Source organism: Gouania willdenowi, chromosome 9 (assembly GCF_900634775.1).
Source record: "Gouania willdenowi chromosome 9, fGouWil2.1, whole genome shotgun sequence".
Lineage (NCBI taxonomy): Eukaryota > Metazoa > Chordata > Actinopteri > Blenniiformes > Gobiesocidae > Gouania > Gouania willdenowi.
Window position 1 is genome coordinate 35,321,363 of NC_041052.1, and position 24,924 is coordinate 35,346,286.

General features: G+C 35.8%; 1 protein-coding gene across 1 annotated transcript; it reads right to left on the reverse strand.

The window, feature by feature from the left end:
• Positions 1-1,621: 1,621 nt before the first annotated feature.
• LOC114470255 (spindle pole body component 110) lies at positions 1,622-23,422 on the reverse strand. The gene is made up of 23 exons (XM_028458330.1): positions 23,343-23,422; positions 21,734-21,776; positions 21,551-21,642; positions 19,318-19,372; positions 19,094-19,216; positions 17,052-17,408; positions 15,624-15,719; positions 15,439-15,537; positions 14,501-14,596; positions 14,361-14,436; positions 13,173-13,308; positions 11,763-11,993; positions 11,574-11,669; positions 11,386-11,487; positions 9,778-9,960; positions 9,569-9,688; positions 8,149-8,378; positions 7,942-8,068; positions 7,116-7,199; positions 6,370-6,584; positions 5,013-5,073; positions 3,637-3,843; positions 1,622-2,071 (listed from the first exon to the last, which is right to left on the reverse strand). The coding sequence occupies exons 2-23, from the start codon at positions 21,765-21,767 to the stop codon at positions 2,006-2,008; spliced, it is 2,886 nt and encodes a 961-aa protein (XP_028314131.1). The 5' UTR covers positions 21,768-21,776; positions 23,343-23,422; the 3' UTR covers positions 1,622-2,005.
• Positions 23,423-24,924: the final 1,502 nt, after the last annotated feature.

Below are 24,924 nucleotides of genomic sequence, written 5' to 3' on the forward strand. Positions count from 1 at the left end.
TTACTTTTAAATGTATTTTCATATTTCATGATCTGAACTACAGCTATGCCATCGAGTGTGAATAAATTTTATTTGTTAGCGGTTTTTTTTTTTTCAAATAAATACACAGTGAATTCATAAACTAATTGGCTTTTATTTACTTGGTTTAATGTGAAACCAACATGTGTCTCACTCACACACACACACACACGGAACATTCCATCAGGTGTAAGAGGAGGATGTGGGAAACAGAATTGGGTTCAATTACAGTTTTCAGTTACAATTAGGGCTGGGCAATATGGACCAAAACTCATATTTTTTCATAAAAGTCTCAATATTTTTAATTCAAATGAAGTCTGACCAGAAAGACAATTCAGGGTTAAATTTGCTGATGTAAAATGCCACACAGACACATTTATTAACAAACAGCTGCACAATTTGTGTCACTTTTGGCCCTTTCTCTTCTAATTACAATTCCGATCTCAATTACTGAAATTCAATTGCAATTAATCACAATTACTGAGCCTGAAATTAATTACCTAATAAAAGTTAACCTTCCTCTTGTGTTAGCTTTCTGTTAGCATCTCTAATAATAACTGGTCCTAAATCAGCTGTAAAATACACTAACATTGCTCATGTAAGAAAACAAATGTTCATCAACACCTTCACTATAAATATAACAACACAGGGTTGGGGTCAATTATAATTGTAATTCAGTAATTGATAATTAGTTACAATTATGGCATATTATAATTTTTAAAAATATGTTGCTGTCATAATTGTAATTGAGTTTACATAATTGACTTTGTAGTTGTAATTGCCATGAAAAACCTATAAAAATGGTCAATTATAACTTAACACAATGTAGTTAACAATTATTAAAGTATGTTTCATAGCAAACTTTCCCACATTTTACCATTTAAAAACAATATAAATCTAGGGGTATACTGACACTAAAAAGGCTCAGACGCCCACACCAAAAATATTAAAAACCTATATTTTCATTGATTAAGAAGCCTAATAAGGTAATCAATAGATAGAATAAATATGAGATGATAGATATTTGTGTTTAGTGTATTTTACAGCTGATTTAGGACCTGTTATCATAAGAGATGCTAACAGAAAGCTAACAAAAGAGGAAGGTTAACTTTTATGAGGTTATTAATTTCAGGCTCAGTAATTGTGATTAATTGTAATTGAACTTCAGTAATTGAGAACGTAATTGTAATTGACTTTCTGAGGATAAAAAACTAATTGTAATTAGTGAAAATGCTGATCATTGTAATTGTAATTGAACTTGGGTAATTATAACTGAAAAATGTAATTGACCCCAACCCTGATCAGTGTACCCCTCGATTTCAATTTTTTCAAATGGTAAAATGTGGGAAAACTTGATATAAAACAGATTTTAATAGTTATTAACTACATATGTGTAGAACTGTACATAGAACTGTAACATGGTTCCCCAGTTCAGCGTTAAATTATAAATGGCAATTTTTATAGAATTTTCATGGCAATTACAATTACAGTCAATCATCTGAACTATATTACAATTTAATTACGATTACGACAGCAACCGATTTTTTACAATTCTATCTATTATGCCATAATTGTAATTCATAATCAATTACACAATTACAATGATAATTGACCCCAGCCCTATGGGAAGCTTGTGATCCTGCAGAATTTGTTTATTAAGAAACTGATTCTAACTGTATTTTCTTCAGCCACAGAGAGGATGATTATGAGTTTTCAAACGTTAGCTACACGTTTTTGTTAGCATCGTGTGAGGCATGACTCACATGATCCTCAGCCTGCAGAGAAGTGCCGATTCATCTCTTCATAGTTCTTAGAAAGTGCACGCCATAAAATGAGCTGTAACCTGGAGAAACATGGACTTATGACCACGTTGTCATTTGTCACCGTGACCTGTTTGTTAATCACTCAGCACACCTGACCTCAGTCATATCTGTGACCACAGGTGGTTTTAGAAATAAAAACTTTACACGTTTATTCAAACGTTACATCACTGGTGCTTCGAGGTTCTACGTCCTTCGCTCGAGGCTGTCCTGGTTGATGATTGGCTCGTGCTCTGGAAGATACATCAGTAAAGACAAAGATTGGACATAATTAACTCAATACATAACTAGGGTTGGGCACTATATCATGATTCAAGATATATGGAGTTTTCTACTTTGGCCATATAGAAAATGACAATATCGCCTATATCAAAATATTTCTATATTTTTTCAACTTTATTTTTATTTATACAATCACACAGTACAAATCACATCCTACAAGTAAATTAATATTTTTTAGTAGAGTACAGTCAAACAGTGTCCTTGTTTTCAATTTTTCCATATTTCTAAGATACATAATTTCTAGCTAATTTTGTATTAAAATACTGGTTTTAGGAGTCGCTGCTTTCACTACCTTTAAGAACATTATGAAAAGTACAGTTAGATTGATTACTGAGTGCATCCTAACCCAGACCTTCATCTAAACAAGCCACACTACAGAACACACTCCCCTTCGAGGGGAAAAAGACAAAAGTGACACATATTGTGCAGCTGTTTGTTAATAAATGTGCCTGTGTGGCATTTTTTATCAGCAAATTTAACCCAGAATTGTCTTTCTGGTCAGACTTTATTGAGTTAAAAATATCAAGATAAGATAGAGAAAAAATACTGAGATGTGAGTTTTGGTCCATATCGCCTTATACATAACTATGATTAAAGAGGGGCTTTGCCCTTTAATTGGCCATGTAATGTTATTACATTAATGGTATTCGTCCTCTGCATTTAACCCATCCCTGAGGTGCAGTGGGCAGCCATTTTGCAGCGTCTGGGGTAAAGGGACTTGTTCAACATCCCACAGTGACGGCCCAGGTGAGGCTTGAACCAGCAACCCTCCGATTACAAACCCAGCGTCCTTAACCACTAGGCCACCACTCCCCAATAATATGGTATAATATGTATAGAAAGCTAAAACTTAAGCCCTATTCGCATGAAATCCGTGTATCATTCGTTCATTCGTTTTTCATTATGTAGCAAAAACATGAAAAACAAAAAAAACACACTCGTTATTTGATTTGTTTCCAAAACCAAAATGAAAAAACGGAAAACGCCTTGTTTTTCAAATTCAAGCTCTTTTGCTTCCGTACCGAAAACCGTAAACAAACATCTTTATCCATTTTCTCCATTACCGATTGGCCAAAGCACGTGACCCGAAACTGTACTCTCATCCGACGCTAACGGCTATGCTAACGGCAGTTCGGCATGACAAGATCACTGCTTCCAACTGTGCTTTAGCTGGTATCGGGCACAGAACCTCCTCACAGACATTTCGGATGATTTAGAGATTCCTAAGTGATGCAGAGCTAAAGATATCGCTTCACTTCCAGGTCACGTACTTTGGCTAATCGGTAACGGAGAAAACAAATAAAGGTGTTCGTTTTCGGTTTTTCGTTTTCTGTACCAAAGCAAAAGAGCTTGAACTTGAAAAACAAGGCATTTTCCGTTTAATTTTTATTTTGGAAACAAATATTAGATAATGATTGTTTTTTTGTTTTGCATGTTTTTGTTACATAATGAAAAACGAATGATGTAGCATGCTTGTACGTGCAGCCTTTATTGTGAAAGAACAGCAGGTACTCACAGATTTAGGGTGAGATCCTAACAGATCCACTGAACCTGTGTGTGGAGGATCTGATGAGCTCCATGTGAAGGTGTGGCTCTCCTGCCGTAACTGTCTGACTCTCATCTGCAGGTGACGCAGAAGCCTGAACGAGGCCATGTCTACAGGACTGTAGGAGACCACAGAGTCCACAACGTGAGGAGAGGAGGGGCCCACTGCAGAGTCCTGCTGAGGGGACAAACGGGTGCTTAATGTGAAAACTCCCTCACTGTTTCATAGCCGACATATTTTAAACATTTAGCTCATTTTAATTTCATTTAAAACAAATACACATAAAACTGCATGTTCTAAATCATTGTTAAAAATGTGTTAACATGAAAAATAAATGTAAATCTAAATGCTAAATCTAAATCTAAATGTTCAATCTAAATCTAAATGTTAAATCTGGGGTGCAGAATGAAACATTTAGCTAATTTTTCTTTCATTTGAGACAAATTCTCGTAAAAGAGCATTTTTAAAAATATGTCAACATGAAAAATAAATCTAAATGTTAAATCTAAATGTTTAATCTGGGGTGCCGAATTTAAAAACTGTCACTGTTTCATAGCCGACACATTTAGCTCACTTTCATCACATTTAACTTATTTTTCTTTCAATTTTTGAAAAATTCACGTATAACGACATATTTTATTTCATTGTTAAAAATGTGTAAACATGAAAAATAAATGTAAATCTAAATCTGGGGTACCGAATATAAAAACTTGGTCACTGTTTCATAACCAAACAATTGTGAACATTTGGCTCACTTTCCTCACATTTAGCTCATTTTTCTTTCATTTAAGACAAATTCATATAGAATAGCATGTTTTATATCATTGTAAAAATGTGTAAACATGAAAAATAAATCTAATCTAAATATTAAATCGGACGCCTAACTATTTAGAAATTATATAAAGTGGGCAGGTCAGCGCCTGACAATCACACGGCCCCGCCTACACTCCACATACCCCACCCTCCAAGGTCTTCTGCATCCTCAGTGTCTTTATCACTGGTAAAAGTGAGTTGACATACAGCATGCCGGTACTCTCAGCAAATCTATGTCATTTAGCTTTACACTTGGCCACTGATTTAACATTTAGATGTAGATTTAACATTTACATTTAGATTTAGATTTAACATTTAGATGTAGATTTAACATTTACATTTAGATTTCACATTTGCATTTAGATTTATTTTGTCATTCGTATACATTTTGAACAGTGATATAGAATATGCTGTTTTAAATGAATTTCTGTCTCAAATGAAAGAAAAATGAGTTTTTACATGATGGCTCTTTTTAAGGACAAACATCCATTATCATCACCTAACATTCTCACTGTGAATAACTAAACGTTTACCTTTGCAGCCGCTGACATTTCTGCTTCAGCCGGCTGACGTTTGTTCTGCTTTGGGATTTTTCTGGAAAACAAACATCAGTTTAAACTTAAAGAAGGACTTGTGAGCGGAGGCATGCATGTGTGGGTTTCCTCCTACAGTCCTCAGTGATTAGTGACGGGTTAGTTGGAGTTCCTGAAGAACAAGCAGCTATAGAAGGTTAATGGTTGATCTGAGATGAGCTGAGATGATGGTTTTGTTTGGGTCTAAACATCACGATGCAGTGAGTGGTGACGACCACATGCTCTGACATGGACAAATGTTTGTCATCGATGCCTTAGGCCAGTGGTTCTCAGCCTGTGACCCCCCAAAAAAAGGTTCCAGAGACCAGAGACCAGGGCCCCCCCCCCCCCCCCCACTGTAGCTAATAGGTGGTTGAACACAGACATGAACATTGAAGAATAGTCATGTGGAGACAGGACCATCTATAAGGGCGAATAAAGGGGGGAGATTTTTGGTAAAGTCAGCAAAATTATGGTCCATTGTTCTATGAATCTGTGATAATAACATTTATTTATTTATCTGAATAATATCCACTGTTATCCAGGAAGTTTATTATTATTTGTGCCATAGTATATAGTCATCTAACAGATGTAAATCCTTGTTTTATTCAAAAATAAAATGGGTTAAAAATGATTAAAAATGATGGAAAAGGTGGTGAAATTGGATTTTAAAAACAATAAAAATTGGTTAAAAGTTGCAAATTAGAGTGGGCAAAAACAGACCGAAAAATAGTAAAAAGGGTTCTATGTCAATATTGGAATAATTAGTTTAAACTGGTAAATAATGGGCATGAAAAAATGTGAATTTGGTTAAATTGGCAAAACAAGCATGAAATATGAAATATGAAGAGGTTAAAAGTGACAATAATGTGTGACAAAAGGTGGAAAAGTGGTGAAAAGGGTTTAAAGGTGCTGAAAATGTGCAGAAAAGGTTTGAAGTTTGACTGAGAAGTGGCAGAAATGGGAGTAATGTAGCAAAAATGTATTAAAAGGAGCAAAAATATGGCAAGAAAAAGTGATGGAAATAGGGTCAAATATGGCAAGTTTGGTGTAGTTACAAGAAAGGGTAAAAAATGAGCAAAAACGGGCTCAAAGGGTTCAAAAAATATTGTGTCTCACAACCCCAAATGAGGTCCTGACCCCAAGGTTGAGAACCCCCGCCTTAGACAGGGTGAAATATTACCTGTCCCTGAACAGCTTTGTCTTGCACCTGAGATTTGCACAGGAAGTGGATCAAACACCAAATAAACTGCTGAGCAATGAATATTTTTCAATGTAAAATAGAAATTCCATAAACTCCAAGACTTTCCTGAAGTACCTTTCCAGTTCTGATGTCAGCTCTTCTTCAAACCTGCGTGCCAGTCGAGCTGCAGTTTGTTGTTTCCACTGAGACATGCTCCTCTGAACCTGCCTCAGCTCCACGTCTTTGGCCTTCAGCTGCCTCCGTAGGGACGCTGCTACTCCTTCTTCTCCCTGGGCACCTCCATCCTGCACGTGGACCTTCTTCAGATGGCTCAACTCCTCAATGTGCTCCTGCAAAGACCCCCACAAGGAAACCAGTTACTATAAACCAGCAGCGTATGGGGCGCCAATTGTAAAGTTGCAAATTAATTTTTTATGTAACTTTTGACCATATTTACAGCAATATTTGTGAAATTTGTGACACTTACTTTTCTATTAAAAATATAATGTCAACGTTAAATCTAAATGCTAATTCTAAATGTTAAATATTAAATCTAAATCTAAATGTTAAAATCTAAATGTGACATTTAAATATAAAAGTTAAATCTAAATGCTAAATGTTACATCTAAATGAGCTTTTATTTTGGTACTTCAGGTGAATTTGCATAATGGCTAAATATTTAGTTTCACACGTGACATTTAGATTTAACATTGACATTGTATTTTACGAGAAAAAAAATATCACAAATATTGCTGTAAATCTGGTCAAATTTTAGTAACTTTAAACTTGGTTCGTTGCTAAATGTTGCTGTTTATTTTGGAATGTGTAACTTAAAAATTGGCGCTTCATAGCAGCGATGATGTCATTTTTTCTGTTCATACTTGAATGAGACGCTCTTTGATAAAATCCACAGCTTCATCTCTCTCCGTCCTTAACTGTTGCTTTTGAATTTGCAGCTCTCGCTCCTAAAAAAAACAAAAAAAACATGATCTTGCAGGGTTATATTTATGTGTGTAGTGATGAGAACCAGGGTTGGGGTCAATTATAGTTGTAATTGATAATTAATTACAATTGTGACATAATTGTAATTATAACTGGAAAAATCTGTTGCTGAATTCCAATAATTGACTTTGTAATTGTAATTTGCATGGAAATCCTATAAAAATTGTCATTTACAATATAATTAAATGCAAAACTGGGGAACCGAGTTACAGTTTTATGTCTTACACATACGTCACAATTATTAAAATATGTTTAATATCACGTTTACCAATTAAAAAAAAATTAAATCTAGGGGTATCTGACAAAATAAGGCTTAGATGCCCACACCAAAAATATTAATATCAATATTTTAATTGATTAGAAAGCTTAATAAGGTAACCAAGAGATGAGAAACAAATCAGATGATAAATGATATTAATTAGTGTATTTTACAGCTGATTTAAGACATGGGTCAAAACTGACCCGTTATCATAAGAGATGCTAACGTAAAGCTCAAGAGGAAGGTTAGGTTTTATGGACTTATTTAGGCTTTTTTAGGCTCAGTAATTGTGATTAGTTATAATTGATCTTTAGTATTTGTATTTTACTTTAAAAGGAAAAATAATTTTAGTTGTAATTGAACATTGATAATTTAAGATGTGATAGTAATTTAAAAATGTAATTGACCACAACCCTGATGTGAGGCATAAGAAGCAGATGCTGCACCTTGTTTTTCTCTAAATGCTCACTGATCTGTCTCTGTGATTCCAGCTGTTGGTAAAGTCGTCTGATAAACAGCTTAAACTTCCCTCTGAGAGTTTTCAGGTGCGTAAGAACGTCTTCTGCTGATAAACTGCACACAGACAGAAGCATCATCAGTTACACCACAACTCCCATCATTTCTCAAGTCTGTGATGAAGAATAATTGATTACCTGTGAGGTTCCTCAACACTTGGTTCGTGTCCACTGTGCTGCAGCAGGATCTGGAGATGTTGGCACTCTGCTTCCACCTGCTGGGCCCAGTCTCTGTGATTCTGCTCCAGTTCAGCCATGCTGTGGTTGTGATTGCTCTGCTTCTCCTGCAGAGATGATCGGAGGCTGTCGCTCTCCTTCTTCAACAGCTCAACTTCCTGTTTGAGACGCAGCTCCGTTTCCTGCTGTTGCTGTGACCACAGGCAGATGAGAAAGTATTGGATTACAAGTACTCACGTCACTCTAATTGAGTTGCTTTTATGGGTAAATTATTAATTTTCGTGATTATTTTTTTCATTTTCATTTCATTTTTGAACATATTCAATATGTTCTTAGTCGTGCCATTTCTGATCAAAGTCCAGCCACATGCTTAGCTTCACGTTGGGCTTTCTACTTATTATACCTACTATGCAAAGGCCAATTTTTTTTATTTTTTTTAGGGGGGTCAAAGGTTCTCATTAAAGTTTCCCCAAATTCATTCAAAAAAATAAAATTCTTAATATAATGTACATAATATACAAATATTTTAAGTGCCATAAAACACAGTGATTGTACAAAATATGTATGAATTCATTTGTTCTTTTAAAAATACAAGGTGTGTAGTATAAGTTTTCTGTGAAATGATCCCAAACTTTTGAGACTTTAGGTTGGTTCTTCTTTTGTTGCGCAATTCTTCTTCACAATGTAAATGATGAAGCGACACTGCCCCCAGCAGTTCATGTTATAGTACTGCAGCAAAAATGAAGCAGAAAGCAGCCGCCGCCCTGATTTGATCATGAATTTACAACATTAAACGACGCGTCGACGCAAAGTTTTGTCGTCACCATTATCAATTATATTACTAATCATTTTTGCTTTATTGTATATGTGACACACATTGTGGTTGGTGCGGATCTCAAGATGATCTATATATTTAGTTCTATTTTTTCTTTTGCCCCTCCTGGCAAGAATCTCAAACTCCGCCTATGCTATTATGTTGTTAACTTAGAGGTAATAAATGTAGCTATACTTAGAGCCTGAGAATTTATTTATTTTAATTTCATTCATTGGTGTTATTTTATGTATGACTTACTTGTACCTGAATACAATTTCAATCAAGTAACAGAAGACCATTGTCATTTCAACACCTCATGCCTGTATGAGTATTGGTCAGTTCAGTGAATCTCAACTGGTGGGTTGGACCCAAAAGTGGGTCGCGGACCTGTACTGGGTGGGTCGCAGAAAGCTGGCCAAAAAATATAATAAATAAATACTTAATGTTGGACTTGTCTTTTATTTTGAAAAATTTTTTTGACAGGCATGCTGTGAAATGCATGTTGCACAGGAAAATATATCGATTTATGTTTTAAAAAAAGCCTTGGTTTAGTTTGTTTTTCATCACCTCCTCCATGTGTCTCAGAGATCTCTGGTGCTGCTCTCTCAGTGAAGTGTAAATAATGGCCCACTCAGACTTCTGCTTTATCTGCTGAGCACTGTGTTGACTTTCCAAATCCTCAATTTTCTATCAAATAAAAAAAAAAAGTCATGTAACTACTACAGTAGGAGCTCCAAAGTGAGATTGCGTTGAGATTGTACAGTTCTGCTACTTACTGCAGTTAGTTCTGCTACTTTTCGCTGAAAATCCCATGCTTTGCTCTTCTCCTGCTGTATTTCACACTTCAGACGTTCCGTGAGCTTTTCATGGCGTTCCTCCAGCTTCCCACAATGCATCCGTACTGCCTCCACTTTCTCACTCTCCCATTTGATCCTCTCTTCTTCTACTGCTTTGTAAACCTGAGACACCAAGCATGTCAGGCAGTTTATTTTAATTTTGTTTAATCTAATCTTGATCACAAAATCTGCACAAAACCACCTTCCAAACACTAAACACACAAGAAAAAAGTAAGAATGTAGGATATTATGAGCACACATATGTACAGTTTTAGACACCTTCAAATTTGGGGTTCTAGTAGAATTTAAGACTTCACAGACAACGTATAAAATATGCAAAAACTTACAGAACTTTAGAGAAAAACTAAACTTGAAAACGTTATGCTCCGACAAATTTATCCTGTTTAAAAGTATGTGTATTTCCAATCTTGAACAATCTAGATGAAACAAATAAACAAAGTATGAATATAATGCAGTTTAAAGTTTTGTTTTCTTTGTAAATCTCATTGATGTTACTGGCACCTGTTCATTTTGTTATTTTTTTGTTTTGTTATTATTTTGTTTGTTTTGTTCAGTTTTTCTTAATAGCTCAATAGGTGTATGTGTTTGTACTGTCAATTTAGTTAATTTTATTGCATTTTGCATTTCGCTGGCTGTATTTTATTTTATTGAGGTTCTTTTTTTTTGCCCCATTTGTTTATTTATTTTCATCTATTTCTAATCTTTGAAATAAAAATCATTTGTACGTATGAATGGAATGTCTAAGGTTAGATGGCTGCTGGATTGTGTTTTGAAGTTGTTTCGTTTTAGTGAGAAAAGAGAAGTTTCTTAAGCAGTGTTTTATAGATGAATAACATGAAGTGAGTATTTGTTCTGGGCTGTATGGAGGACCAACCAGATTTTTGATACAGCAGCAAATTGTCATCAGTGACAAAAAAAAACTATTCACTGATGGACAAGGTTTAGTTGTTGCAGAGTTGATGGGATGACATGACAGGATGTCAGATTTCGGTCAATTATAATTGTAACCGCATAATTGATAAATAGTGACGTATTTATAATTACAATTGGAAAAAATCTGTTGCTGTTGTAATTGTAATTGAATTGTAAATGAGTTCAGATAATGGACTTTGTAATTGTAATTGGCATGGAAATGATATAAAAACTGTCATTTACAATTAAATTAAACACAACTTTGCCCACTACCTGTCTGTTTTCTTGAGGATCATTTTACCATTTAAAAAACTATTTAAATCTAAGGGTATACTGCAGATGCTCACACCAAAAACATGAATACTAATAAGTTCATCGATTAGGAAGCCTAACAAGGTAACCACGAGATTAGAAAACAAATTAGATGATAGATAATGTTTTTAATGTATTTTACAGCTGATTTAGGACATGGGTCAAAACTGATCTGTTATCAAAAGACATGCTAACAAAAAGCTAGAGGAAGGTTAAGTTTTTTGGAGTTGTTTAATTCATTGTGATTAATTGTAATTGAAATTTGATCATTAAAGCTGCAGTTTAAGTTGAATACACACGTACCTTGTCTAAAGCCTCTACTTTCAGCTCCTCTTCTCGTTCCTTTGCCTTTTCTTTGTCCTGCTGCAGAGAATTCTTCAGTTTGAATATTTCTTGATCTTTCAGCTGTAAAGATGGAATTAAAAAAAACATTCCTGGAGTTTGTTTTTGTTGTTTTAATTTTGGTAAAGTTGTGTTTTACATGTTCACACCTGAAGTGAACTTTGCACCGATTCAATGTGTTGAGCGAGGGAAAGAGTTTCCTCCTTTAAAGTCGTCACTTTCTCCTCCTCAGCCTGCTTTAAAACCTGAGCAGTGATGAGAGAACGTGGGTTTATAGTCTGTCACCTCCAGTATGCACGTGAACAGTTGAACAGTGGATTAAGGAGAACGTGCTGCACCGTCATGCAGTGGACTTCCTGCTCAGCTTTCCTCAGCTCTACCAGGTGCTGAGTCATCAGGTTCTGCAGCTCCTGGTTCTGTTCGTCTCTCTCTGTCTGAGCAGCTCCACATCGCTGCTGTAAATCCACAAGCTGCAGTTCTTTAGTGGACAAGATTTGTTCCAGAGTAGCCACTCTCATCTTAGATTCCACCAGTTCATCCTGCAGCTCACCAACTTTAACTCCCACGACCTGAAAGAGAGAAACAGAAAATATGACAAAAAGCCAAATAATCAAAATAAAAACATTAGAATTTTGAAAAATACCATGATATACATTTTTGGTCATACCGGCCAGCCCTAGTATTACTAATTTAGAAGGTATAGTTTTAAATCATTAACATAAATACATTGATAAATTGTTAATTAACAGCTTGTAAGTTATCTATTGGCTATCTATAAGGCACGGTTATAAATTCTTAATCAACTGGTAGCAAATATTCAAGTTATTTATACCTATTTTGCAATATTTTTTAAATAACAATGCATCAATTATTAAATGTAACAATGAATAAACAACAACTAAGTGAAATCATGTTTAACTATAAATTTAAAGGATTACAATTTCATTTTGCAGACACATTTATCTATAAAGCCAGGAATCTCTGTCTGTCTGTCTGTGGCTCAGAGACAGACAGAGCTGAGACTTTCAACATGGCTGCCTTTTGGTTCAAAGGTGTGCAACGTTGGATTTGTTTGGACTGCAATAATACAGTTGATGAATTATTTCATAAAATGTAAACTCAAATGTAACTAAGTCCATATTTCTAGTGCGATATAATGTTTTACCTTATTGGACAGTTTAGAGAGGATTTAACTTTTATTCTGAATTAAAGAGGAGTTAAAGCTCCTTTCACAGTTTATTCATTTTAATATATAAAAACACAATTGTTATCACTCTACACATTTCACAACAAACCTAAATGCCCCTGACGTCCCACCTTCAAACACAACCTTATTTAACATCCATGAAAAAGCTTCTGAACCTACAACTTTTCTATAGAAATACATACTTCCTACAAGCACTGCACTAGTTTATTCAAAGCGATGTACAACCCATGGTGTGATAAGGGACTTGCTTAACGTCCCATAGTAACAGCGAAGGTAGGATTTTAAACATTAAAAGAAAACAGGATATATTTCCAAAACTTTTCCAAAACAGTTAAATTATTCCATGACTTTTCAAGACTTGGAAAATCATTTTTTCAAATTCCATAACTTTAGGAATTTCATGACTGTGGGGCCCCTGTTATAGAGACTGAATCCAGCACATTTTCTCCCAGTCCATAAATCCATCTCATTAGATAAGATAAACAAATGATCACTAACACATGCTCAGAGACTGGAAATGTAGCAGCAGGTTTGTTCTTACGTGCTGCAGGTCCAGGAGTCGCTCTTTCATCTGTATCCAATCAGATCTCCTCTCAGTCCTGAAGATTCTGCTCCAGTCATAAATGCCATGCTCATCAGCATCATCATCATCTTCATCACTCAAAGAAGACACAAGTCTGTGTACAACGGTACAAAAGAAATAGATGGGAAATGTTCAGAGGCAACGAGTCATATTAGTGCAAAAAACAATTGTCTTCAAGCAGTAGAGCAGGAATGTCAAACTCATGTTCAGGGGCCAAATACGGAGCAGTTTGAGCTCAAGTGGGCCACACAATTATTAGTTTACACTTCTACGTATACATAAAATATAAAATATCTAAGAAACCAACTATATCCAAGCAATAAGTGGCAGATATCTTTACATTTCCTAGATTTTGTGACCAATTTGTATTTAATTAAGGAAAATGTTTCAATGTTTAATCTCATTCTGTAATTTCTCTGTTTTTTTCTTTAGTTTTTCTTTTGTATTATTCTGTTATATAATGTATTGCACTGTTTTTATTATTCTGTTTTTTTTATTGTAAAGTGCCCTTGGGTGACCTGAAAGGCACTTTTAAATAAAATTCATTATTATTTAATATCAAATATTATGTCACAATTTGAGAAAAAAAATTTAATGATTATGTAAGAAATAATGTAATTAATGAAATAAACTGTTTTTTCAAAATTCAAAAAGACAGAAATCAATTGGGCCGCAGATTTTATGCGAGGAAACCAGTAATTTCAACATTATTGGGTCATAGTTTGCACTTCTACGTCTATATAAAATATAAAATATGTAAGAATTTCCTAGATTTTGTGACCAATTTCTATTTAATTAAGGAAAATGTTTCAATGTTTCAGCTCATTCCGTAATTACTCCGACAATGTTCTTTTTTTCTTTTGTATTATTCTGTTTTATAATGTATTGCACTCTTTTTATTATTCAGTTTTTTTTTATTGTAAAGTGCCCTTGGGTGACCTGAAAGGCGCCTTTAAATAAAATGAATTATCATAAAATATTAAATATTATGTCACAATTTGAAGAAAATTGTAGAGTTTCATTTACACAATGATTCATGTTTTCTCTGTTATTTTTACTTTCTCCTGGGGACCAAATTGGATGCTTCAAAGGGCCGGTTTTGGCCCCCGGACCTTGAGTTTGACATGTATGCAGTAGAGCTTTCACCTCATTGTTTCTCTTCCGTTTGGTTGAGATTTATGAAGAGAAAACCTTCTGCTACGTCTGGAAGAATATCTGTGGACTATTGGAAGAAAAGACGAGAAGAGATTTATCAATAAAAACCACATCATTAGTTTGTGTTTTACCTGCTCCAGATTGAACTTCATCCTCTGCACATGTAGGTGTGTCACGCTCACTGTGATCCTTCATGTCTGTGACAGATGGAAGGAAAGAGCGCCATCCTTTGGGAGAATAGGTATCACGCATAACATATCAAAAATCAGATTATCATAACAAATATAAGAAAACAAGTGTGAATAGATTTAGAGTAATTTTAAAACAGCAGTCATGGCCAGAAAGTCGCACCACATGATATTTAGACACTTTGAATAACTGAATACATTACATAAGTATGTAGTAAGTAAAACAATTATGTGAGCGCATATATACTAAGTTACTACATATATTATCTTTTTAAGCATTAAAAACTTTTTTTAACCAAAAGAAATGCAGTTAGACAGAATGTTTGGGTGTCACATTATTCACCTATTAACCCATATGTGTCAAACTCAAGGCCCGGGGCAAAATTCAGCCCTTTGGGGCATCCAATTCGGCCCGTAAGAGAAAATAAAAATGACAGAGGAAACATGAATCATTGTGTGAATGAAATTCAACTATAGTTGCAGGGGCTCACAGTTTTCCCTGTGCTTATATTGCATGATTGCAGTCACTTTTAATGTTAAAGATTTGAAAAAAAACTCAAATTATGACATATTTCCCTTTTATTAAAATAAAAAGTCACAAAATTTAGGAAATGTAAAGTGAAGATCCTGTAGCGACTGAAATCTATCACTTATTGCATGGATATGGTCGGTTTCTTACATATTTTGCATTTAATGTAATGTAAGTGCAAACTATGGAACAATAATGTTGAAATTACTTGTTTTCCCACAAAAAATATCTGTGGCCCACTTGAGCTCAAATGGCTCCGTATTTGGCCCCTGAACTAAAATGAGTTTCACACCCCTGCATCAACCAGTAATGAAAAGTGAACAAGCTCGTTTCCATGACAACTCTCCCTCACCTGCTCTCTGGTCAGTGTGTTGCCTCAGTTGTTCTGTGCACACCGTATCAACATCACTGTCAATGGACACCGTGTCAAAAAAACTCATCACAGGAACTCCTAATGAGCAAAACAACAAGTGTGCACACAGCGTGTCGAGTGAATATTCCCACGAGTGTTTGTTAGTAAGTGTTTGTGTGCTATACCTGCCAAACATCTGGCCTTTGAAGAGCAGCTGTTGTTGTTGTTGTTGTATTGAAATGTTGGGTTCTCTTTAATAACCTCAGAGAGCCTGTGAGAGACTGAGGAGAGCAACAGAAGGGAATCAAAGGTCGTCTGTGCTTTGATGGGATCAAAGCCGCTCATCACAGCTCACACTACAGTACCAACAAACAAACATGGCCCTCTCATTAAAATCCCCAGATAAAACTGTAAACACTGTTTCATATCAGCCGTGAGAACATGGTCAAGAAAATAGGATCAAACTTGATAAAGATAAAACCAATGTAACGCTCTCTCTGTGAACACACCTTTTCTCTGCTGTACCTTACAGCTAGGGCTGGGCAAAATGGACCAAAACTCATATCACAACATTTTTTCTCAAAATAGCAATATACGATATAAATCTCGATAATTTTATTTCAAATAAAGTCTGACCAGAAAGACAATTCTGGGTTAAATTTCAAATTAAAATACCATTTTTTTTTTTTATAAATCTTTCCGAGTATCCCTTGACAAGTGCTTCTGTACCCCAAGGGGTACACGTACCCCTGCTTGGGAACCACTGCTCTAAGGGACAGCCAGTGTCTCGCAACCCTGACCTCAGTATAATCAGTAGACTTGATTTACATAGTACTTTTATGCCTACACTAAAGTAGTCCCAAAGCGCTTTACAATATCAACTCATTCACACGTCGCAGTGATCAACCACTGGGAGCAACTTAGGGTTCAGTGGTCGCCCAAGGTTCAGAACCCCAGCTCGAGAGGACAGCATGTGTGAGTGTGTCTTGTTTAGGGGAAGGTCTGAGTTAGAACACGCTCAGTAATCCATCAAACTGAACTTTTCATGCTGTTCTGAGAAGTAGTGAAATCAGCAACTCCTAAAAAAAGTAGTTTTATAACAAAATAAGCAAAAAAAACAAACAAAAATAAATATATATATATATATAATCAGCCCCAGAAGTTAAAAGGACTTCATTCACCCTCACCCGGGGCCACTGACGAGCAGTTTGCCTTGTTACGTTGTTACTTCATAAGTGCTAAGATAGTTTTTGATTGCTAGAATGTTTTGTGTCACACTTGCCTTTGATGTGTGTTTTTTGTCTTAACACTTTTATATAGTCCTTTGTACCTTGTGATTTTCTTAGTTGTCACTTTTGTTTGAATCACAAGGTGTTGTTCTTAGTTGAGTTTTTGCCAAAGTGTTTTATGACCGTTTGCACTTGTGTATTAGATTTTAATTGCTCTATTTGTGAAATTATAAATAAATTGTTCATATTTTTTACACTTTTCCAACTAGTTGTGTTACACTCCGTTGCTCCTAGACCTAAGGTGCAATATTGTAATTTTTTATATCCCCAAAATAGAAAACTTGATATATCTTGAATCTGGATATATCACCCAGCTCTACATACCAGGTGTGTTCAACTGGGACCAGTCAGTAGCTGCAGTGTCAGCACTATTTGGATTTGAAGGTCTTTTCTCAACACTTGGTGCTTTTACTGTTCCTTCTGACTCCTCCCCTCTGCGCTGTGATTGGACGTCGTCGTCTGCCACGGTGGGTTCCAACATCTCCTCTGCGAATCGTCTGACATAGTCCTCGGTTAGGATGCTGTCTGATGGACGGAGTGTTTCTGCAGCCATTTGTCTTTCTTTACAGACGTCTCCAAGCAGCCTCTCCAGCCTCCACATCACCTGCTCTCTGTGGTTCTCACACTCGTCCTCGTCTCTCCACCGTCTGACCTGATTCTTCTCAGTCTCCATGTGAAGATCTGGGAAAGAGAACACCTGGATAAGATTTTACACTGTAAAAAGAACTGACACTGGTGTGTGAAGTGGCTTTAATGGTCAGACGAAGGGCTTTACTGGATTGGAAATGACTGAAAGGAGAAGTCATTGTTTTGCTATTATGACAGCAAATCAGGTCAATGATATTTTTCTTGTAGGTTGTTATCGAGGTTCCCTTTGTTGAAAATGGGACTACGGTTTATGCCAGGGGTGGTGAACTCATTTTAGTTCAGGGGCCAAATACGGACCAGTTTGACCTTAAGTGGGCCACAGATTTTAGGTAGGAAAAAGAGCTAAATCAACATTAATGTGCCATGGTTTACACTTCCACATAAATATAATATGTGAGTACATTATGCTAAACTGACTTTTCTGTGCTTTAAACATGATAAAAGTGCTATTAGGGCTTCATACACATGCCCAAAGTGTTGTTTTCATTGATTCCCTCAATCGTTCGTTAGAGGGTGATTTGCTCCTTTCTTACTGCAGGGTGAGCCCAAACACGTTTGCTGAGGCAGGAGAACGAGACGAGGTTTAGTGAAGCCTTCTATGGATGTTTGAGATAAGTGGGTGGGGACGGCTTTCTGAAGACCATGAATACGATCACAGAATCACTGATGAAAGTATGGATCACGGACGAGCAGCCAAAGAAATGCTGCTTTTGCAGCAGGATGAAGAAATTAAAGAAAAAAGGAACAGCATTTATCTATTAATAATCTTTCTTTCCTAAACGCAGCTGTCAGATCTGCACCAACCAGGATCCTCTAACAATGGGCAGCTCGTTTTCTAAGAGAACTGATTGGTCAGGAGGCGGGGCTTTATCACTCGCTAAAATCCTAGCCAGAACAAAACCTGGTCCCGACCAGGCTAGTCGTTCAGCCTAAGTTACCATAATGATTTAGCCTCGTAAGACATTAGCAAGCTTCGTAGGACAGCACATACTGATTAAATCCCGGAAGTTAGCGCGATAGGAAGTAATCTAGCTTCGTAGCATATCCCCAAAGTGTACGTTTGTTGTCATTTTCTGTATTTTCCTTTTGTGTGCCATTTTTGTTGTTTTCTGCTTTTGTCGTAGTTTTTTGCGTATTTTTGGAGTCTTTTTTTGTTCTTTTGCGTTTTGCAGCCATTTTTGTGTGCATCGTGTTGTGTATTTGTCATTTGTTGTACATTTTGTTATTATTGTTGTTCACAATATGTGTGTGTTTTTTTAATGATTTTTTTTATATGTTTGTTGTTGTTTTCTTGTGTATTTGGAGTCACTTTGTATTTGCTATATTTCTGTTCTCTTTTTGAATATTGTGTTTTTCCCATTATTTTTGTTTATTTTAGTTATCTTGTATCTTTTCAGAGTATTTTTTTATATTTTAATTGTCTTTTCTTCATTTTTCTTGTCATTTTATGTATTATTATTTTGGGGGGCCGTTCAATTTAGTTCGAGGGCCACATGTGGCCCCTAGCCGCCACTTTCCCATGTCTGCTTAAAGTCTAACAACTGCAGAAAACAGATCAGGGAGTTTGAAATGTAAAAGATGTGGCTGAAATGTTGTTAAAATGAAGAAAGTTCAGGCATTGTTTTGTTACTGTTTCATTCACAGAAAGTTTCTATGAAGAGATGGGTTTTACTAACAATACTTAGTTGTATGTAGTGTGTGTTTCAGGTGAATCCTACCTGAGATCTGCTCCATTGGTGGAGTCTGTAACAGCTCAAAACAAGACATTGGAGTATCATTGGTGAGACGTGTACTCCCTAACCCAGTGTCTTTGCTTGGAGACAGGCTCCACCTGTGAGGAGCTATAAATAAAAAAAATTGCTTAAAAATTGATTAAAAAAGAATCAAAATCAAATTCTAAAAGGAGCATTAGCTTTGTTTTATCAACATACTGTCACCTCACCTGCATCGTTACAACAATCAGCTCTAAAACTCAGCTCACACTTCTTAGATGGCACCTGCAAAAAACAAAACAAAAACAAAAACAACTTACATACAACAATTTTTTTAACAATCATATAATCTTCAAATATTACTAACACATTCAGCCTTGGGGTCAATCTGACCATTTGCCTCCAGGAAATGATTTTCAGAAAATTGTTGAGCAAGTGTTTGTGTCAGACACTTTGTTCATTTGTTGAATACATAATTAAACCTTGACCTGTTCTCTAGCGCCACCATCAGGACAATCTTTTAAATTAGAATTAATTTATCATGAATGGTTTTCATCCAAATCTTCTCAAATTTACTGACAACATTAATAACCACTAGAGTATGTGGTGATGAAATGACCTTTCCTACAGCACCACCATCAGGTCAAACTTTCAGTTTTAAAGTTCTGGGTGCACATTAATGACCCTCACACAATGAACCATATTGATTGACATATGTATTTACTTGTTTTTTATCTCCTCCTTTGTAACATATTTGGGGGTTATTCACTATAAATCCTCTATACTCACTTTCACTGTGAAAGAGCTGTTCCAAAACCTCATTGACAGTAACCCGGGGTTTCCACTGGATACGTCTCCGCTGCGCCACGGCACCGATCCGGTTTTTCCCCGCTGTCTGGCATCCGGTAATCCACACCGGTTGCGTTTTGAGTGCGCCGCGGTGCACTCCGGTTGAACGACTGTGACGTCACGAGACAGAGCAGTTCTCACGATATTTATATAATCGCGCGAGAACGCAGTTAAATGTATGTGTTATAAACGCAACAATAAACAAATAAATAGGTCAGTGTTCCTAACAAAGGAGAACAAGAAGGTTAGACTGGTTTTGTCATAGCCACAGTTTTTATCAACAGCCAACAGAGAAGAGATAAAACTGTACCAGTAAAACATGAACCAGTGGAAATTAATACATAGACTAAAGTGGAAACCTATCAGCTCCGGTGACGCGGCGGTGACGTAACGCAGTGGAGCCGCATCCAGTGGAAATTGGGGTTCCTTTCCCCCATGTCATGTATCTACTCAAAAGTATCAACTGTTCACCTGCAGGTGTAGGGATGTAAAGGTCACACATGGGTCACACACAGACAGACACGTTTTTACACAGTTAAAACAGCTGAGCGTCAAACTGACCTCAGAGGAACACCAATGCGTGCAATATACGTTCAGCACGTTGCATTTTTTTCATAATGATACAGGAATCTCACCAGGAAAGTTTCACAACTTAGGGGGATGGCGAGGAGTGTGAGCGTGTGCCACCGCCGCGGAATTTTTTTAAACGTATGAGGGCCAAATTTAGTGAAGTAAAGCTAAAATTGTTTCGTTTTTTCACATATGTGCGTACGCATGTAGAATGATCCGTTGTAAGTTATAAACATGACGAGCAGGTTCATGTGCCGCTACACGCTACGTCTGGTTGAAGCGCACTGTTTATATTGGACGGTGATTATGGTTAGCAAGAAAAAGATTCACACAGGCAACATCGGGGGCAGCTAAGTGGCTGTAGGCGTCCTTGGGGTCCTCGGGTGAAGACGGGAGCATCCGAGCAAATTGTCTGTATGTGTTTCTCGGTTATTCAGACTAAAAAATAAGCTAAAAACAACCTACGCACACCTGGAAGTCCCTTTTGTGCCCAAGTGTGCAACAATTATTAGGACGGTACCGATTAAAAAAGGAAAAAACGGGGCAGTGTTTAGCTCAGTGGGTAGAGCGCCCGCCCCATGTACAGAGGCCATAGCTCCTCACCTGCAGCGGGTCCAGGTTCGATTCCCAGCCTGGGACCCTTTCCTGCGTGTCATTCCCTGCTCTCTCTGACCCCCTTTCCTGTCAAGCAACTGTCATATAAAGGCCACTAGAGCCAAAAAAATCCTTTAAAAAAAAAAAAAAAAAAAAAAAAAAAAAAGGAAAAAACAACAGAAAATCCCCCTACGCTGCTGAAAACACACCATAGGGGGCGACATAGCTTCATAGGGGATCAAAGTTACAAATTCGGGGGTCCCTATGCTCAACAGTGCTGGTGACAACCCTGATGATAATTTTATGCTTTATCAATTTCAGCAAATTGGCAAAAGTCATGAAATATAAAGCAAAAAAAAAAAAAATGTTTTATTGATAAACAATGAATGGGGTCAAATTGACCCCAATGATAGTAGGAGGGTTAAACCATTCATGGGGAGAAACACAGACCTGCAACTGATCAAGCTGAGCATCCATAGCGTCCAGGAGGAGGTCACAATGGTCTGGTTTAAGGGGCGAGGGGTGCGATCCACAGCTCCTCTCTGTGAGGATTTGAAGGAGCGACTGTAAGATAACAGAAACATTGATGGATGTACAACAGAGAAGAGAAAAGCTGCCTGTGGAACTACAAACCAGAGCACTGCAGACAATCCACGTCTTCAGTCATGTTGTTTAACTGCAGAGAAAAGCAGTGGGTCAGTGTCGCTGCAAGGGCACTATAAGTGTGTATGTGTGTGTGTGTGTGTGTGTGTTTGTGTTGTCAGGGAAACCACAACCCTGTTACACACACACACAGACTGACTGGTTTTCACAAAGAACACCATAAATTCCTGTGGTTTGCATGTCTGTCCCACTGCTCTGGGAAAAAAAACTATAGAATATATTATATTATATTAATCGCAGCGAGGCCACAAACGATATTCATTTCAGCATTTAGAATAATGACTAATCTGAGCATTAATAGAGAAAATAACAAAGGCTTTGTGGCGTTTTTGTCTTTTTGTGTGTTTTTGGAGTCATTTTTTGTGTATTTTTGTTGTCCTTTTAAGTATTTATTAGTCATTTCTTGTGTATTCTGTGGCTTTTCTGCAATTTAGAGTGTTATGGAGTCATTTTTGTGTCCTTTTAAGTATTTTTATGTCATTTCTTGTGTATTTTGTTGTTTTTCTGTATATTTTTGTTATTTTGAATGAACGTTTTCTCTCATATTGTGAGTTTTTTTGAGTCATTTTGTGTATGTTTGTTGTCATTTTCTGTATTTTCCTTACATTTTGTGTTTTTGGAATCATGTTTTTGCATGCTTCTGTTATCTTTTTAAGTATTTGGGAGTCATTGCTTGCGTATTTTATAGTTTTTTTGTGTATTTTTGTTACTTTGAATGAAAGTTTTTGCTCATTTTTTGTTTGTTATCATATTAGGTGTTTTTTGAGTCATTTTGTGTATGTTTGTCATTTTTATTTTTTTATTTTTATTTTGTGAGTTATTTTTATAGGCTTGTGTTTTCCCGTTGTTTTTTTTTTTTTTTTTTTTTGCCATTTTGAGTATTTTGGAGTCATTGTGTGTGCTTCTGATGTCATTTTCTGTATTTTCCTTTCATTTAATGTGTTATTGTTTTGTTTGTATTTTTCTGCCATTTTGAATATTTTTTGAGTCATTTTTGTTATTTTGTGTTCTGCATTCATTTTTGTGTGCAGCGTGTTGTCCTGTTAAGTATTTTTCATTCATTTCTTGTGTATTTTGTTGTTTTTCTGTGTATTTTTGTTATTTTGAATGAACATTTTCTCTCATATTGTGTGTTTTGAGTCATTTTGTGTATGTTTGTTGTCATTTTCTGTATTTTTGTATGATTTTTGTTGTTTAACCTATTTTTCTGCCATTTTGAGTATTTTAGAGTCATTTTTGTTGTTTTGTGTTCTGCAGTCATTTTTGTGTGCATCGTGTTGTTGGTGTTTTTTGTGTATATTTGTTATTCCCAATATAGATTTCTGTCATTTTTTGTGTTTTCCTAAATACATTGTATGCTTTTACAGTCATATTAGTGTAGTTTTATTGTCCTTTTGTAGATTTTACTTTTACTTTGGGGGCAGAACTTAATTAGACCCAGGGCAACATGAGAAGAAAAGAAAGAGTGAAATGCAGCAGCAGGCTAAACGTACACAGTTTAAAGTGACCAACAGTTAGCATAGGTTAGCTTAGAACACACAACATTGTTTATTAAAGCAGAAAAGTCTAATGAACTTACCGTTCACTGCAGACTGAAACACGTGATTGACAGCTGCTTGTGGTTGCCGTGGAAACGGTCACAACAGCCGTCACACGACCACGTGACTACTGGAACCAGTCGCGTGAGCTGCACCTGTGTTACCGCGAGAATAGACGAGAAGCCAGTGCGCGAGGCGGGTTTTGTTCTTAAATATCAACGAGATTAAACGTAATAACTATAAATACCTGTTTATAATATACAAGATAAATACTTTAAACAAATAAGCCAATATTTTAAACCAATAATTATATAAAACCTTCCAACTTCTTGCGTATGCTAGTGTATATACTATATACTGTAAACCCATATATGGGAGTTAAATTATTATGGGTTCAGATTGTAAAGTTGTGCATGCTAAAATAAACAGCAACTTTTTGCAACATTTAGCAACAAACTATGTTTGAAAAAGGTATGTTTTTTTTTTTAATCTTACTTTTAACCAGATTTACAGCAATATTTGAAATTTATTATGTTTTTTGTCTCGTAAAAATATGTCAATATTAAATCAAAATCATAATGTTAAATCAAAATGTTATATTTAAATCAAAATGTTAATCTAAATGTAAATCCTAAATGTAAATATAAATATTAACTCTAAATCTAAATTTTAAATCTAAGTTTAAATTTAAATCGAAAAGTTAAATTTAAATCTTAAATCAAAATCAAAATGTTAAATATTAGATCTAAATCAAAATCGAAATGTGATATTTACATCTAAATGTTACATCGAAATGTTAAATGTCACGGGTGAAACTTAGTATTTAGCTAATATCCAAATTCGTCGTAAGTACCAAAATAAAAGCTCATGTTCATGTTTTTCCATATGGTGCAATGCAAAGGCTACATGTGAAATATCTCCTTCCAGGTTCATCTGAGCGTTATTCCAAGACGAGGGGACTACTGTGTATATAAATGCCTTCTTTTCTCGCTCTATATGACTCTCATTTAACTGGGTTTGGTTTAAAGACGCTAGCGATTAATTCTAAAAAAACATATTCTTTGAAAAGAAGTGCAATCATGCAAAGGTCCAGTGTCCATTACAACTTTATTTTCTTTTTCATTAAAGTGTCTTAGTTGTTTTGAGACAAACAATTATAAATTAAAGGTGTGGGAACAGAAGATATTTAAAAGAAAAAAAAAAAAAAACAGAACTGAACCTTCGTTTACTCAGGTGTATTTGAGTAAGAGTTGTAGTCAAAGTGAGGGACTCACTTTCCCTCCTACTCTCACATTTACAGTATGTGATGAGTCTGATGCCATCATTGATCAGTCAACAGTTCATTAGTTCAGACAAGGCAGGATGAAGCTGTTTCTACATTCCTTAAAGCTACTGGAGACCATCATTTATTTAGTTTATATCAGATTAAGCCACAGTGCAGGCCTCATAAAGAAATACATAAAACATCATTTAAATAAAATGAAAAAAAGAAAAATGTAAAAGTAAAAGGTGAAATTGCTGCTCAGAAAACTGTTTTCATTTCCACTGAAAACAAATTATTTTATTGATATTGTTGAAAAAGTTTCTTGCATTGCATTGTGGGATGTGGAGTTTTTTTTCATT